This window comes from Vicugna pacos, chromosome 1 (assembly GCF_048564905.1).
Source record: "Vicugna pacos chromosome 1, VicPac4, whole genome shotgun sequence".
Lineage (NCBI taxonomy): Eukaryota > Metazoa > Chordata > Mammalia > Artiodactyla > Camelidae > Vicugna > Vicugna pacos.
This window is the reverse complement of record NC_132987.1, coordinates 85,019,347-85,036,958: the sequence shown is the minus strand read 5'-3', so window position 1 is coordinate 85,036,958 and position 17,612 is coordinate 85,019,347. Positions and strand designations below refer to the sequence as shown.

At 36.8% G+C, this 17,612-nt stretch overlaps 2 protein-coding genes and 1 long non-coding RNA gene across 3 annotated transcripts in view; 2 read left to right on the top strand and 1 right to left on the bottom strand.

The window, feature by feature from the left end:
- Window positions 1–17,612, bottom strand: part of LOC140698068 (uncharacterized) — a 218,045-nt gene that overhangs the window by 36,288 nt on the left and 164,145 nt on the right. The window lies entirely within an intron of this gene.
- Window positions 6,994–7,926, top strand: LOC116277693 (olfactory receptor 5AC1-like). The gene has a single exon (XM_031672327.1). The coding sequence runs from the start codon at window positions 7,003–7,005 to the stop codon at window positions 7,924–7,926; it is 924 nt and encodes a 307-aa protein (XP_031528187.1). The 5' UTR covers window positions 6,994–7,002.
- Window positions 15,697–16,620, top strand: LOC102537902 (olfactory receptor 5AC1-like). The gene has a single exon (XM_031672326.2). It carries the CDS (start codon window positions 15,697–15,699, stop codon window positions 16,618–16,620), a length of 924 nt encoding a protein of 307 aa, XP_031528186.1.

Below are 17,612 nucleotides of genomic sequence, written 5' to 3'. Positions count from 1 at the left end.
TTTTGCCGGATCTGGATCCCCGGGTTTTCAAGAATAGCCAAGCCCCTCTACAAAGCAACTGCTGAGTCAGGAAAGGAAGCCCTCAAGTGGGAAACTGAACAAGAAAATGCCTTTAGGCAATTAAAAGAACTGCTCACCCAAGCCCCAGCACTAGGCTTACCAGATGTAACGCGAGAGTTTAACCTGTTTGTGCATGAAAGAGACCAAACTGCTCTTGGAGTCCTGACTCAGAATGTGGGGCCATGGCAGCGCCCTGTGGCCTATTTGTCTAAAAGACTGGACCCTGTAGCATCAAGATGGCCACCCTGTATACGGGCCGTCACTGCCACAGCCCCCCTGCTCAACAAGGCAAACGCACCCTGGGACAGACTTTAAATGTAAAAAGTGCCCCATTCTGTGGTGGCCCTGATGAACGGCCCAGGTTACAAATGGATAACTAACACAAGAATGACCCACTACCAGGGGCTTCTATGTGAAAATCCAAGAGTCCGTCTAGAGACTGTGTGAACCTTAAACCCAGCCACATATTTGCCTGAGAGGGAAGGGCGGCCTGACCACGACTGCAAAGAAATCATTGAAGAAGTGTACGCGAGCAGGCCTGATCTAACCGACAAGCCCCTGCAAAACCCAGACCTGGAACTTTTCACTGACAGCAGCGGTTACATGCAGGATGGACAACGGCGAGCAGGTTATGCTGTAACAACAACTGGAGAGGTAATAAAGGCAGAATCCCTTCCCCCAGGATGGTCTGCTCAGCAAGCAGAGATCTGGGCACTGGTCCAGGCACTAAGGGAAGGGAAAGGAAAACAAGTCAATATATACACTGATTCCAAATATGCATTTGCAACCTTGCATGTACATGGAGCCATCTATAAGGAGAGAGGACTTTTGACTGCTAGAGGAAAGGAAATCATAAACAAAGAAGAAATTTTACAGTTACTGGAGGCAGTATGGGATCCAAAGGAAATGTCTGTTATTCACTGTAAGGGACACCAAAAAGGAAATGACCCAGTGAGCCAGGGGAACAGGCTGACTGATCAAAAGGCAAGAGAGGCAGCCACCCGGGAACACCCAGTAATGAAAATTATGACAACACCAGAGCTAACCACTGCCCCAGAATATAGCCACGATGAAAACAAGTGGGCGCAGGCTGAACAATGGAAGAAAGGAAAGGATGGATGGTGGATCATAATAGATGGGAGGGTTTTCATTCCAGAACGACTAGCTTATCGCATAGTCCAACAAAAACACGAAGCCACACACATGGGAAAAACGGCTTTGGAGGCCCTGCTAGAGCGGTATTTCCTGATTTCTCGTCTCCCTACTCTTTGTGCATCAGTCTCCCAACGCTGCTTGCTCTGTGCCCAAAACAATCCAAAACAAGGGCCCAATGGGCCAACGGGAATACAATGATGTGGATTGGCTCCCTTTGAAGATTTAGAAGTGGACTTTACTGAACTTGGGCCCAGTAAGGGATATAAGTATCTGCTGGTTTTCATCTGCACCTTCACAGGGTGGGTGGAAGCCTATTTCACCAGGACAGAGAAAGCAAGGGAGGTGACCAAGGCTCTTCTGAGGGATGTCACCCCTCGGTTTGGAATGCCTACCTCCATCAGGTCCACAATGGACCCACCTTCGTGGTAGAGATTGTGCAGCAAGTGGCAAAGACAGTGAGCATCCATTGGAACCTAGACACAGCATACCAGCCTCAAAGCTCAGGGAAGGTAGAACGAATGAACAGAACTCTAAAAATAAATGACAGCTAAAATCAGCCAAGAAACTCAGCTCCCCTGGGTGGACATTTTACCTCTGGCTCTGTTGTGAATTAGATGTACCCCAAGATTTAATACTGGGTACTCTCCCTTTGAAATCCTCTGTGGGAAATCCCACCCTGGAGATAGGAAATTTAGGGCTCCACCAACAACTGTTGGGACTAGTACAAGGACTATGGGAAGTTTGGGGTTGGGTAATAGAACCCCCATTTCATTAGAAGTCCATGTGCATCCCCATAAACCAGGTGACCAAGTATGGGTGAAGGACTGGAAAAAGGAACCTCTGAAACCAACATGGAGTGACCATATTTAGTGGTATTAACTACCCCTACAGCTGTTAAAGTTGCAAGAATCATCCCTTGGATCCACCACTCCAGGGTTAAGAGAGCGACTTCACCTCAGAAAGAGGGTACCTGGAGATTTGTGAGCGTCCCAGGAGGCCCACTCAAGATCAAGATCATGAGGGGCCAGAGAAGGATCGACGAGCCCTGCTCTAGCCACACCCGGAAGCTGGCTAGTCAATGCACAGCCAAAGCTTGAGGAAAGCTGAATGAAGCTGTTAAATGTATTCTGCTTGTGCTCCCTTGCCTCTTTCCTTGTTTGCTCTACTAGCCTGAGTATTAGCAGTGGGGCTAGCCAGCACCGTCCCACCTGACTGGAATGTAGGCCATAACATCCTGATAGCTATTTTATACCTTATTATAACTAGTGCCATCACTGCAACATTTTGTCTAAGACAATCATAAGGCTGATACTACTGACACTAATGCCTTCACTCCCCTTGCTAGTGGGGCTCAAAATGACAACAGGGGTGGGCACAGGACTCGGTGGCATAGTCTCATCCTCTTACTACTATTATCAGCTTACAGGTGAGTTCAGCCAAGATCTCCAATGAACAGCAGAAACCCTGGGAGCTCTGCAAAATCAGATTGACTCTGTGGCTGAGGTGGTATTACAAAACAGGAGGGGTCTGGACCTACTCATGGCCAAAGAAAGGGGACTATGCCTCTTCCTAAACGAAGAGTGCTGTTTTTATGCCAATGAGTCAGGAATTGTCAGAGGGATGGTTCAAGAGTTATAAGACCGAGTGGAAAAGAGGAAACATTTTAGACAAGAGCCCATGTACAGGCCCCTGGGGCTGGACCTCCTGGCTGGCATTGTTCATAAAACCCTTGGTCCTGATTTTTGCAGTTCTGCTATTTGGGCCCTGTGTCCTAAACTTCCTGACCCGCTTTGTCAGTGAGCAGATAGAGGCTATAAAACTCCAGATGTTAGCCTCCAATTATGAGCCCCTGCAACAGGTGAAAAATGATGCTTACTCCAACAAGGGTTGTAAAAGCCTCAAGAGGGGGGAATGTGAAGGAAAACCTGGGATGGGCTAACTCGTAAATCTAAATTAATAAATGTCAGTTTGCTGATTCCCTGCTCTTTTTTTTTTTTTTTTTTCCTAGCCAGCTGGATTTTCAGAGAGATGTATCTGGTCTTGAAATGGTTTGGCTTGCTGCTCTCTGCCTCTATTTTTGTGATAATGATGCTGCTAAAGCTATTCCATGCCTATAGGCCAAATACCCCAAACTTGTAATTAACCCTATAAAACCTCATGCACACGTCTTGGAGGTGCTCAGAGCTTTGGAGCAGAAGCCCCCCACCCCCGAGCCCGCTGCCGTAATAAATCTGAGTACTCCAACCCTCCAAGTGGTGCGTGTTTCTTGGCCTGTCATTTCTGTAACAAAGCTATAAAATTAATAGTTGTAAAAGGGTATGTTTGAAGTGATTTGCTGATTATTGTAAAGTGCCCAGTAGGTTGACTTTATTCTACAGGGAATCTTTTGGTGGCACTGAGGGAATTTCAGTATCATCTTCACATAGAGATTTGAAGATGGGAGGATATAAATACCATTTCCTTCGAAGTACATTTTCCAAGAAATTTAATTTGCAATGAATAATTGCCGTGAAACTTTGATTCTTGTACCTTGAATTCTCCATGAAAATCTATATTTTATGGCATCTCTGGATCTTCATATAGGAATTAGGTGAGAATGCAGTGCTTTATTTCATTGTCATTATTCTCTCCATGAAATGTGATAATATATCATTTTAGTACCAAAATTCTCTCATGAGCTATCAATATATCTGAAAAAAAATTTCAGCATGATTTATCTAACAAATGGAATAGAAAGTAATCTAGAACTGAGTGGTTAAATAAATATTATATTTAATCTTCTGAATCTTTATGGATACAAAATTATATATCTGTAGAATGAAGATTTGGACTCACAGTCTTACATACGATGTTGTGTGCTTAACTGCTTTGTTCTGCTATATACTTAATAGCAAAGAAGAGTCATAGTCTCATAGACTGTGGGCAGATGTTCCTTAGAAAATCTAGTACTTTATGGATGAGAACCTTAAAACAAGGTCATAATTGGTTTAGGCATAATCATTCAGTAATTTAGAGATGGAACTGACTCATAGCTTCAGAAATGTTGTTACATTCCTTTGAACATTTTCTTTGCCAGGATAATGAGTTATAGAACCAATCTGTTTCATACTCTGTGTCTTTAAAAGTAGCATTCATTCTGGCCTTTACTATACTTTCACAGAATCCAGGTTTTCCAACAGTGAAGAATTATAGGGTTATGGGGCTTTTAAGAGCAGTCTATGCCTTTGTCCTCAGCCTTGTCCTTGATTAGATCATACTTCTCTGGAAATATGCAGAAAGAGTTCCCCACATCTGCCCAGAACCATACTTCATTATTACATTCTAGACAGAATGTAAAACAAGGAAAATGTGATCCTTTCAGCGATTTGACCAAAGTGTGCTCACTCAATAATTACTGCCAATGTTACCAGCCTCTCCTTTTGTACTTTTTAAAGTCTAATATAAATATCAAGCAATTATTTTCTCTTTCCCTGTTCTCTATTGTGAAAGAAAAATACTGCAAACTGTATCAGTAAACAAAGAATGCTGAAACCATCAAGCCATCAGTAGCTACTGCCACTCCCCATTGAAGACAAGCCTGAGCCCAGCCTCTGCAGCCACTAACAATGGTGCACCCTGAGGGGACTCAGAATAAGAAAGGACAGTATACTGGCCCTAGATAGCTAGATGCATGTCAAAGGAATGAATTCAATGAGCCCAAATGTTTGCTTCCTCCCGTACAAAGAAAAGCACGAAATTCTTTAACTTGAGATGCCTGGTTTTCTTTAGTTAACAAGTAATCTTTTATTGTTCCAAGGTCTTTGTTGTAAAGCTCCTATATATCCTAGCTCCTTCTCTAACTTTTTGGAGCAGTCCCTCAGAGTGATCTGAGAGGCTGTCATCCCAGTTCAAGTCCTCCTGCCAAATAAAACCTAACTCTTAAGTTTTAGGCTGTACATTTATTTCAGTCGACACTATGAAGATGCAGAAGAGCTGGGTTTTTTTCAGTGCAGTCTCCCTTCTAAAAGAAAAAAATAAAAGCCTCTATTTGACTTTTCATAGAAAATACCCCCATCTTCTATGCATTTACTGTTCAAAGATTATTCTTGTCAGAACTAAATTTTCCATAAACTCTATATTCCTTAAAATTTCCAGATTGTTTCCTCTCTTTGAATTACATAGCAGGCACTTTAAGAAAATGTTTTAGGACAGCAGAGACTTGGCAGTCAAATCTTCAGCTACATTGTGCAGAATTGGTGACTAGGTTATAGAAATAAAAATGTGTTGGAATGACTCCCACTTGACTAGACATGTCATGAAAGCCAGAGAACTGTGAATCCAAGACTTGTAGGTATTCCCTTGCATGATAATACACTTAGATCAGCTAGTTCTAAATGGCTGGACCATCCTTTACATAACTGAGGCAGGGATTTGAATACACAAAACATATTTTATGTTTAGAGTTGTGCATATTCTGTCATAAATGAAATGCATTGTGACCATGTGAACTTAGATTTACCCCCCTGGTTTCCACAGGACTTAGCCTTCTCATTTGCATCGCAGGATTATCAAACCCACGGATACATTTTTAGTTTGGGGCTCTTTTCTGCCTTGCCTATCTTTATGTTAGTTATCATTTATTAATGTAGTTGACCTCTCTCCTCATTTGATATGGTTTTAAACAAAATTGATAATATTTATTATTTAAATTGAAACAGCTCTAAAACACTATTTTTTCCACTGTGGTGTCTTTTGTAATGTTGTAATCCTCTCTGACTTTTGATATTCTCGGTTGTAATCTCAAAAAAAGCAGGAAAAAACATTACAATTATTTTAGGATTATGTGCCTCTGACATATTAAAAACATTCTTGGTTAACAGCATGATAATTTTTCATTTGGCATATTCAACAACATTGCTTAGATCCTTCCCAAACCTGCAGGTGAACAGGCTAGTGTCAGTTTTTTCTCTCTTCTTATAAGAGGGGTTATTTTGGCATCTCAGTGTAACCCCTGGGTTAGAGGTTCTATATGTGACTAAGCTAGAAATGACAGTGTTCTGGCTTACGAGGCACTAAAAATACTTAATTACTGAATGAATGATTATGTTCACATATGAGAGTTTATTGGATAAAATTAACAAGAGTCTTTTTGAAATTTATAGTGGTTTTGATGCATAATCAATCTTATAGGAATTTGGGGTAATTTTGATGTATATAAAATCAAACATAATAATGATAACAGATAGAAAATAGCAGAAATGGTATTTTAACCTTCTTACTACTCTACCATTAATGCCTTAGGAGGAAATAATTATGTATAACAGTAGTGTAAAGATATAGCTCATTTTTTGGTTCAATAGAAAATACATGAAAGAGTTCCTTTGAAATAGTGAAAAATTTTGATCCTAAAACAGAGCCTCACTTTTTAGAGATTTTGTTATAAAACGTATTATATATTTTTTATTCTTAATTCAGTATAACATTTCATTATTAATACATTCAGTTTAAAAAATTTATGAGTGACAAGTTATTGACCAAGTCAATTAGAGCTACAGCCGCCTCAATAATTCTTTAAGTAACTTTATATATGTGCCCTTAAAATAGTCTGTACTTCTAAAAATTGTTTAAATGTACTTATAATATTCTTAAGTGTGTCTAGAAAAAGAGAAACCCTGTACCTTTGTATTTGTTCAGTAAGGTGCATCTGAGAGAAACATGAGAGAAATTGTCACCCAAGATAAGTTTTCGTGAAACTTGATTAATTTTTTTCATTTCCATTCTCTCATTGCAGTGATAGCCTGAGTGGATATGATGGAAGCAAACAAGACGCTGGTGACTGAGTTTGTTCTCACAAGACTTTCAGATCTTCCAGGGCTGCAGGTCCCCCTGTTTCTGGTGTTCTTGGGCATCTACCTCACCACCATGGTGGGCAACCTTGGACTGATTTTTCTCATCTGGAAGGACCCCCACCATCACACCCCCATGTACTTCTTCCTGGGCAGTTTAGCCTTTGCAGATGCCTGTTCTTCATCCTCCGTGACCCCCAAGATGCTGATGAATTTTTTATCTAAGGATCACACAATATCTATGGTTGAATGCATTGCTCAATTTTATTTTTTTGCTTCCAGTGCAACTACAGAATGTTTCCTCCTGGTAGTGATGGCTTATGATCGCTATGTGGCCATACGCAAGCCCTTGCTTTATCCAGTGGTGATGTCCACTAGACTCTGCACTTGGTTGATAAGTGTGTCGTATGTAATTGGTTTTCTTCATCCTGTGATTCATGTAGGATTGTTACTTAGATTAACTTTCTGCAGATCCAATATAATCCATCATTTCTACTGTGAAATCTTGCCATTTTTCACAATTTCATGCACTGACCCATCTATTAATGCACTGGTAGTTCTTATTTCTGCCATTTTTATACAAGCTTTTACTTTTATGTCCATTATAGTTTCTTACACTCGTATTCTCTTTGCCATTCTGAAAAAGAAGTTTGAAAAGAGCAGGAGCAAAGCCTTCTCTACATGCAGTGCCCACCTGCTCTCTGTTTCCTTGTTCTATGGCACTCTCTTCCTCACTTTCGTGTGTCCTGGGTGTGGCCCAGATCAGTATCAGAATAAAATGTATTCACTGTTCTACACAATTATAATTCCCCTGCTAAACCCTTTTATTTATAGCCTAAGGAACAAGGAAGTTTTAGGTGCACTTAGAAAAATGGTAAAGAAATAAATATTTTTCAGGTAATCTTTCATTATTCTTTCCTTTTTACTCTGTTTAAATAAAACATAATAACTGGCTCTCATAATAGAGAGCAAATGAATAGCTGTTAAGTGAATGAATAATAATATTTATAACAGATATGTTTGTCTTAGTTAATAAGTTAAAGTGATCATCATTATAATTAATGAATACATTAAGAACAGACATCACTTTTTCTTGTTTTAAGATCATCCCTAAGGACGGAACTGAAATTGAACCCCCCAATTTACAAAGTCTTTATAACATGAACAAGCTCTTTGGTTTCCAGATATGCATAATTAAAACTCTTTTGAACTTATATTCTTTTACAAGAAGACTCATGTAAATCTTCTGTTTAAAAAGTACTCATGCCCTCTGAAATAATTCTTGAGGAAGTAATTTTTCAAAACCTTATCTTTAGTGGCTATTTATAAAGATTCAAACAATATGTACACCAAATTAATATTGTTAGAGTAAATATGACAATATATATTCCTCCTGAGGGATTTGAAATGAATATTTCTAGACTCAAAAGTAATTTGAAAATTCTTAAATCTGTATTGTGCTCATTGAAAACTATAAAACTAGTAAATACTTAAAACAGTGAATTTTCCTGCAATACAGTAAGAAGTTCTGAGTCTTTAAAATATTTCCCTTTCAATTTATTATGTAATCCTACTGAATACCTTGTTTCCAACATGCACATACTAATTAAATACATTTTCCCCTCTGGAATTCACAACCTGAAATAGCAGGTGTTCTTGTTCAACTCATAATTATGTAACTTAAATTGTCTTGTTTTCCTTACAAAAGCTTTGTATATTTTCTATCTTGCCCTTTAGCCTTTTGGGTTTCCTGATCTTATTCCATATAGTTTTGTGAATATCCTAGTGAACGAATAAGGAAAAGATGTCCCCATATACATGACACATTATCCTCACCCCTAACCTATTTTTTTTTAATTTGAAGAAATAAATAGTTTGTTGAGTCACAGAACCCAAAAGCCCACAGTGAGACAGGCTGCATTCAGGACATTGATGGGGCTCATTTTCCCCAGATCCTGGTTCCTCTCACTGCATCGGAGCTCTGCCTTCTGTGTGGGCTCATTTTAAGCAGGTTGTTCCATGTTTACTGATTCTCTTAGGAATTTCTGTCTCCATCTTTCTGCAGTCAAGGCCAGTGGTGAAGCTTCCTCTTTCACTTTTTTAATATGCCATACACTGTTTAGTCTTGGCTATGCAATGGCTATATGTTAATGTACAGACCTTCTCTATTACCTTTATTACTTCTAGAAAAACTATTACTAACTTGGAATATAATCTAGAGGCAGATGATTACAATTTGTATTCTTTTGTCAACACATGCTGATATATATATAGCAGGACTGCCATCTTCACAGTCCCCCTAGAGACAGACAGTGACAGGAAGTTCCAGAGTCAATAGGATAATATTTTTGCAAATATTAAACAATAAAATTTTAATTATCTATTTTTAACATGTTTCTTTTCATGGTGGAAAAATCTAGTAATTGCTTTTTAGCAACTCTTAAGAGTAGGCTTTCTAAATTCATTTATTTCCTCCTTTGGTACATCTTTTATGAAAGATATACCAGATTTGGTAAACTCACTTCTTGCTTTTTCTGTCTATGACTAGAGGATCTTAAACTTGATACTCTGTTAAAAGGAGGACATGTCATAATAGGGGGAAAAGTCTGCCTCTTCTGGCCCCTGAAGATGGAGGGAAAGATAGAAGATAGGGGAAGAATCAGACCTGACTGGAAGTGGAAGTTGATTCCTTCATGCAACCACAGTGTCTTGGCCCTCAGCCCTCAGCCCCAGCCCACAAAGCTGGAGGCATAACTCTCCTTGACTTCAGATAATACTACAAAGCTACAGTAATCAAAGCTGCATGGTACTGATTCAAAAACAGACATAAATATCAATGGACTAGAATAGAAAACTCAGAAATAAGCCCACACACCTACAGCTAATTAATCTCAAGACAGTATACAGTGGAGAAAAGATACTCATTTCAGCAAGTGGTGTTGGGCAAGCTGGACATGTAATCAATGAAATTTGAACACTCCTTCACACCATATACAAAAATTAACTCAAAGTGGTTTAAAGATGTAAATATAAGACATGACACCATAAAACTCCCAGAAGAGAACATAGCCAAAACATTCTCTGACATAAATCATAGCAATATTCTCTTAGGTCAGTTTCCCAAATCAAAAGAAATAAGAGCAAAAAAATAAACAAATGGGAGCTAATTAAACTTAAAAGCTTTTGCACAGCAGCATTAACAAAACAAAACCATCCATCAACAAAACAAAAAGAAAATCTACAGAACTGGAGAAAATATCTACAAATGATGCAACCAACAAGGGGTTAATTCCAAAATATACAAACAGCTCACCCAACTCAGTATCTAAAAAATAAACACCAATTGACAAATGGATGTAAGACCTAAATAAAATAGATGTTTTTCCAAAGAAGACATACAGATGACCAACAGGCATATGAAAAAGTGCTCAACAAATATATCTCTATTTTATTTAGGCATATCATTCATTTTTGGTGCAAATGGAGCCATTCTCAGAAACTGAAAAAGGCTGCAGAGGTGGTGGTCCACATTATATCCTTATTTATTTTACCATCCTAGTCTCTGCAAAATCTATATAGGTCATGGCTGGTAGTGGCAGAAACCACAAACTTAGCCATGTTGTGCCCATTGTTGTTTTGCAGATATGCTGCTCTTACTAGGACCCTTCAATACAGTATCTGGTATGAGATATGTGGCTGCTGATGTGTGGAAAATGTATTCTTTGAATACCAATCATGCATGAGGATTAGAAGCATTTTACATTCATCTGGGATGGGTAACAATATACCTTAATGGTCTTGCCCCAGGGCTATGCTGACTCTTCTGCTCTGTATTTAAAGAAAATATTATTTTCTAGACATTTTGTAGAAGAGTAGGTTGGTTCATTATATTGATGATGATATGTTAATTGGACCTGATATGTACTCTGGATACCTTTGTAAAGTTCACATGCTCCATAGGATAAAAAAATCCTACAAAAAATTGCATATCAGGAGGGTGTAATTATAACATGTGGCAAAACAATATATTCAAAACAACTCTTGGTACCTACACAAAGAACAGCCTTAGCTGGAATTGGTGGAGAGAACAGAGTATCACCTCAAAATCCTGTTTTTTGTTGAGATAGGTACTAGATGGGAGTGGGGTTTGAATCCCCAGGAGTAAGGCTGAGAGTGTTCTCTATGTGGGAAGGAGGGTAAAACAGGTAAATGACAATCAGAAGTACAGTAGAAGAATCTGTTAGCTGATCACCACATCCTTCTCGTCTCTTCCTAGATACACAGCCTCTGTTTTCAGTTGACTGCAGTGATACATATCACTTCCACTTCTAGCTCATAAAAACTTCATATTGGGAATCCCCTGTGAACTTTCCCCTTCCAGCTTGATCCAAAAGAGAACACAAGTGTTGAAGAAAGTTATGTGTGTGGAAAATGCTTGAAAGATGAGCTGGAAAGAGTCTAGGACTCTGAATCACCAGTTGGAGTAAAACAGGCTATCAGTTAGGAACATGTGCTTTATACTTATCATGAAGAAGTTAACTTCTATTTTATCAGTCTACCTAACATACTGAGAATTATCTGTCAGTTCAGTTAGTGCTAGAACAATATACACATATAATGCAAGAAAAATTCTCAACTGCATACAGTTAATTATTGGGTCTGTCTATAGGGACATGGATATTAGGCTTAAGAATTTTAGTTGTTACTCTATATGCAATGAGAAATTATTAATTAATTAATTATTAATTAAATGGGAAAGTGTGTTGTGGGGTGTTAATGAAATGGTGTATGTCTTATAAAAATTAGTCTGGCATCAGTATGGAGAATAGATTAGATGACTGTGTTAGGAGATGCAGATAGTGCAGTTATGAGGTTACTTAATAAGCCAGGCAAGAGATGACTGTATCTTGGATTTTAGTACTGACTGTACAGATAAAAAGAAACAGTTGGATTTTAGACATCTTTAGTAGATAAACATTTGCTTTGTGACCCAATTCCCTGAGACAGGAACACTGAAAGAAAACCAGGTTTGGGGGTAGAATAGAGGAAGATCATAATTATAAGGTACTTTTGGGATTTCCAAGTGGGCAAGTCAGGTAGGTAGTTGGGTAATGGCAGCATTAAAATAAATAAGAGGAAGGAAAACAAGCTTATTCTAAACTCCACTGAGTGATATTTTATAAACATGCCCATATAGTGACCCTTGAGGACACACCATGTAGTTTTAATTGCTAAAACTAGCTGTGTATGGATGATTTGAAGATTAGCTTACAATGCCCAGTAGAACAACTTGGACTTAATCCTACTGGAAATAATTTGGAAGCACTAAGGGAATTTCAAAACTTTTTAAAGAATGGGTTTGCAAATATGAGAAAGAAATGCTATTTCCTTCCAGTTTGGAGTTTCTAAGGAAAATCAATGCATAAATAATTCTTCTCCATTTCCATGCCTTCTATATTACTTTGAGAAAACCAGCACATTTTCAGTTTCCCATGTTTTACAGGAACTGGGTAAGAGTGCAGATATTTTCATAATTTTCATTAATATAGCTTTGTAATTTGTCTGTATGGTAACAAAACATCTAAGTAAGAAATTAAAATCCTAGACAGCCTTTTTCCCTTTTTAAAACAGCAAACAAAATCTGGCTGGACAGAAGTAAATGTTTGTCTGAACATGCATATTTCAGTTAGAACTATTACTGTGTAGATAACACATTTATTGAGAGTTTTTAAATAATAAACTTTGATTAATAGAAGAATGAAAGAAAAATTAAATAGCAATGATAAAAAAATCCAAATTTATTTTATAATGGGATGTTTTCTTAATTGAGACAAGCTATGCAGCTCAAATTTAACTTGCTTGTAAATTTTCTGAATGAGAAATTTTGGCCTCAGGTTTATTGTTGTACAATAAAAATTCTTTAATTTCATGGAATTATGAGAATATGGGCTAAAGTCGCTGAAAGTAACTTCAAAAGACTCTGTGTTATCCATCACACAACTGTTGAGAAAAAAATCACAAGGGTTACTAATTCTTGTCTAAATTATACATTACAGGAAATAAAAGTAGGAATAGCAATAATTTGGTTATCTGAGATAAGAAAGTTGGGCCAGTTTATACAGGGTAAATATTTCCTATGGTTCTTAATTCCCAATTAACATTTTTGCCTGTTTTGTACATATTAGGGCTCTCTGTGGGCATATATTTAAAAGTAAAGATTCTGAAACTCTAATTCTTCACTTATTTTTAGCATAGATAGGAAAATATTTCACAATCTCTTCTGCTGATCATTGATTCTTAGGGAAAGAGCCTTTATTCATATTTTAAAATTAGACAAACTCAGTTTTTCTAATATATTCTCATAGTAAAAATTTTTTGTATTCCATAAGTATTGAGAGGTATGACTATAATTTATGAAAATGTTTTTTTCTTCATACATGGATCTATCATAACAATCTGTATACCTAAATGTATTTATTTTTCTTTTAAAGGTAATCTAAAAGTATCTATATTCACCAGAAAACTCCTTTTTGGAGTTCTTTCATGCAAACACCAAATGTTGTGTTCACAACAGTGACAAAACAATAAGTATGCAGGAATTAACTGAATAACAAAATTACTGAAATTACAAAAAATAACTCTTAAAAAACCCTCCATTAGTCTACTTGAATCTACCTTATGTCATTATAGGTAACTTTGGAATATTAAAAAATTGTATCTATTTTCAATGGTCAAAAATTGGCTCCCACTGATAATATCCAAAAGAAAATGCTAATTTCCCTGAAGGCCATTTCTGCATTTAACTGATGTTTATGTACACAAATTTAGACATACTTACATCCTAATTTTATGTTTGAATTTTCAGTTGCAAAGCACCTCCTTAGAAAGGTGGCAATAGGATTTCAGTGTTCTTGTTTATTTTCTCTACTATTAACATGATGGGGGCCATTCTTTCACACATACAGATATATATACACACATGTAAATCAGTTGCATAGTTTATGTGGTAGGGAATCATAATATACATGCTGCCCTTCTCATGGAACTGTTACTTAGACTTCTACTCTCCTTCACTTCCCTCATTCCTGTCTCTACTCTCACTCTGGAAAAACCATTGCTATAAACTTAGTGTCTATTACTCATGTATTTCTCCCTATAAAAGAGAGATTTAAAAGTACATTTCTTTATTTTACAATGATGAGATCATAATTTTTACACTTCTTTGTATCTTACTTTTCTCAGATAACTGTACATTGTGGAATTTCAAAATCAAAATCAGGTAGAATAGCTCTTTTTCATGGCTGAATTATATTCCATAATATGAATGTAGTGTGATTGGTTTAACCATTTCACTGTTGGTGAAGACCAAAAGACCAAACTGGTCTTTGCTACCTTAAACAATAATGCACTGATTATTCTTTGTATGTTTATCTTTGTGTAGTGGTGTTTTTATTTCTAGGACATATCTAAAAGAGAATGGTAGTGAAAGGGTATATATATTAAAAAATTAAATAGGATCATATAAAATTGCCGTTTAAAAAGGCTGTTGAAATTCATATTTCTACAAGTAAAATATGAGAGTCCCACTTTTCTCACCTCAGTCAGCAGTGAGTATTTTTATTCATTTTTATTTCTCCTATTCTGATTCATGAGAAAGGATGTATCTATGTGTGTGTGTCTGTGCATACACACATGTATCTATCTATGACAGAAATTTGGGCATCTTTTCATTTTATTTATTGATTATTTTGATTTGTTCATCTGTAAACTTGCTTATTCACATGCTTTACTCATTCTTCTTTTATATTATTTGCCTTTTCTTATCTAAACCTAACAGTTATTTTTATATTATACACATAAATAGATGTCTTCCATATACATGGTAAAATATATTTCCCAGCCTATTATATGCCCTTTGACTCTGTTAGGTATTATTTTGATATTCATTCAAACTATATATACTTATATTTTTATACTGACTTTCTTCTCTTGGATAAGGATTTCTCTATTCTCCATGTTACATTATTGTCTCCTAAATTTCTTAGAAAATATTCATGGTGTTAGGTAGGAGCCTAGTCTTACTTCCAGACAACAGTCTGCAGAGTCCATTAAATCAATCACCTGTTTCCTAATGAACTTGTCTTCTGCCACATTCCTTTCTATTTCTGAGCTCTCTATTCCATTGCGCTGATTCTCTTGCCTCTTCTTATGCACTATCTTAATGTTTTGATGACACAGAACATTATATTTGTTCTTAATGTATCTCTATATTATAGTTCAACATCAATTCTGGTATTCTTGACTACTCTTAATATCTATATTTTTCTTGGGAAAAATGGGAATTCTTTTCTTCCATATGAGTTTTAAGATGAGTATATACAGTTCTAAAACCTGTATCTAACCCATGTTAGATTGAAAGGAATCTGCATTATATTTACTTGTCAACTTAGGTGAATATAATTTAAAAACTTTTTATTATGAATAATTTTGAATGTATATAAAAGTAGATGAATGGAGGTAAAAATTAGTAACTACCAATTAAATGAGAAGCATCTCTTATGAATATGTTAATCTCATATAATTTCACTGTTTTAATGATTTTTTTGTGAATGTTTCCTCACTTATTCTTTCATTTTAGTGATCAGCCAGGTCAGATATGGCAGAAGAAAACAAGACACTGGTGACTGAGTTTGTTCTCACAAGACTTTCAGATCTTCCAGGGCTGCAGGTTCCCCTGTTTCTGGTGTTCTTGGGCATCTACCTCACCACTATGATGGGCAACCTTGGGCTGATTTTTCTCATCTGGAAGGACCCCCACCTTCACACCCCCATGTACTTCTTCCTGGGCAGTTTAGCCTTTGCAGATGCCTGTTCTTCATCCTCCGTGACCCCCAAGATGCTGATGAATTTTTTATCTAAGGATCACACAATATCCATGGTTGAATGCATTGCTCAATTTTATTTTTTTGCTTCCAGTGCAACTACAGAATGTTTCCTCCTGGTAGTGATGGCCTATGACCGCTATGTGGCCATATGGAACCCCTTGCTTTATCCAGTGGTGATGTCCACCAGACTCTGCATTCAGTTTATAGGTGTCTCATATTTCATTTGTTTTCTACATTCAGCAATTCATGTGGGTTTGTTATTTAGATTAACTTTCTGCAGGTCTAACATAATACATTATTTTTACTGTGAAATTTTACAACTGTTCAAAATTTCTTGCACTGATCCTACAGTTAATATACTTCTGGTTTTCATCTTTTCAGCCTTTATACAAGTCTTCACTTTTATGACCATCATGGTCTCTTACACCCATGTCCTCTTTGCCATCCTGAAAAAGAAGTCTGAAAATGGCATGAGCAAAGCCTTCTCCACGTGCAGTGCCCACCTGCTCTCTGTTTCCTTGTTCTATGGCACTCTCTTCTTCATGTATGTGCGTCCTAGGTCTGCCCCCTCTGAAGATCATGACAAAATGTATTCTTTATTTTATACAATAATAATTCCTCTACTAAATCCTTTTATTTATAGCCTGAGGAACAAAGAGGTTATAGGTGCCTTGAGACGAATAATGAAGAAATAAATATTTGCTAGATAATTTTCAAATTGTTTCTTCTTTACTGACTATTGAAAAAAGCCCCCAGTCCTCAAGATTAGCCATGACTCTGCCAATTCATCGTGACTAGTGGTTAGGGTGGTCTGTGAGCTCTGTGTGAAGGAACCCAGCTTCCTATTATGTTTACTTGGATATGGTACCAGTGAAAGGTTGGTAACCTTACCTATTACTAGCTCATTTAGAAACATTGTGCTCCATTTTTAGCTTTTAGCATTTAGCTTTTGCTAATTAGCTATTTTTATGGGACTTTAAAAATTTCAGATAGTAATTGACAGTTTTACTGAGAAACAGCTGTAAGTAATGCTGGCATATAGGGTTAGTTCCTGAATGAGCCCAGCTCACTGCTCTGGACTGGCAAGGTAATAAGGTTTCAATGTCTTCCACCATACACATTAGCTCCAGTAGATGCACAAAAATAAAATTCTGCTTCTTGGTAGAATATATATTCCTGGGAAGGAATGTACTGTTTAGTCATAAAAGTTGGGAAAAAGTAAAAAGTTCTAAAGAAATTGGTGGACTTAAGGAAGAAAAATGGAAGCTGGCATGAATTTAGGAATGGAGCCTCAAAATTAATCACAGTTCATATTTATAATTCCATATGATATTTTTATCAGGGATATTGCATGTAGTCATGATATTTAATAACTTATAAATATAGGAATATTTGAGTATAATACAAAGCAATTTCAGAGATCAGCCTTGACTGCACTGCTATTCCTAACAGTTGTAGCAGGAGCTGACTGGGAAGAAGGCAAAGAGCCTAGATCAGAGATAAGAACCTAGTTTTGTATGTAAAGATATGGGTGAAAACTTGTGTCAGTGAATTCTCTGCCACTAATGTACTTCAATTTGGGACACAGTCACTTAAAACATATACATTCTAATTTATTTTAGAATTATTATATAGACATAGATGATTATTTTAGCCAAACAATTATGCTCCTTGAACAATCTGTATG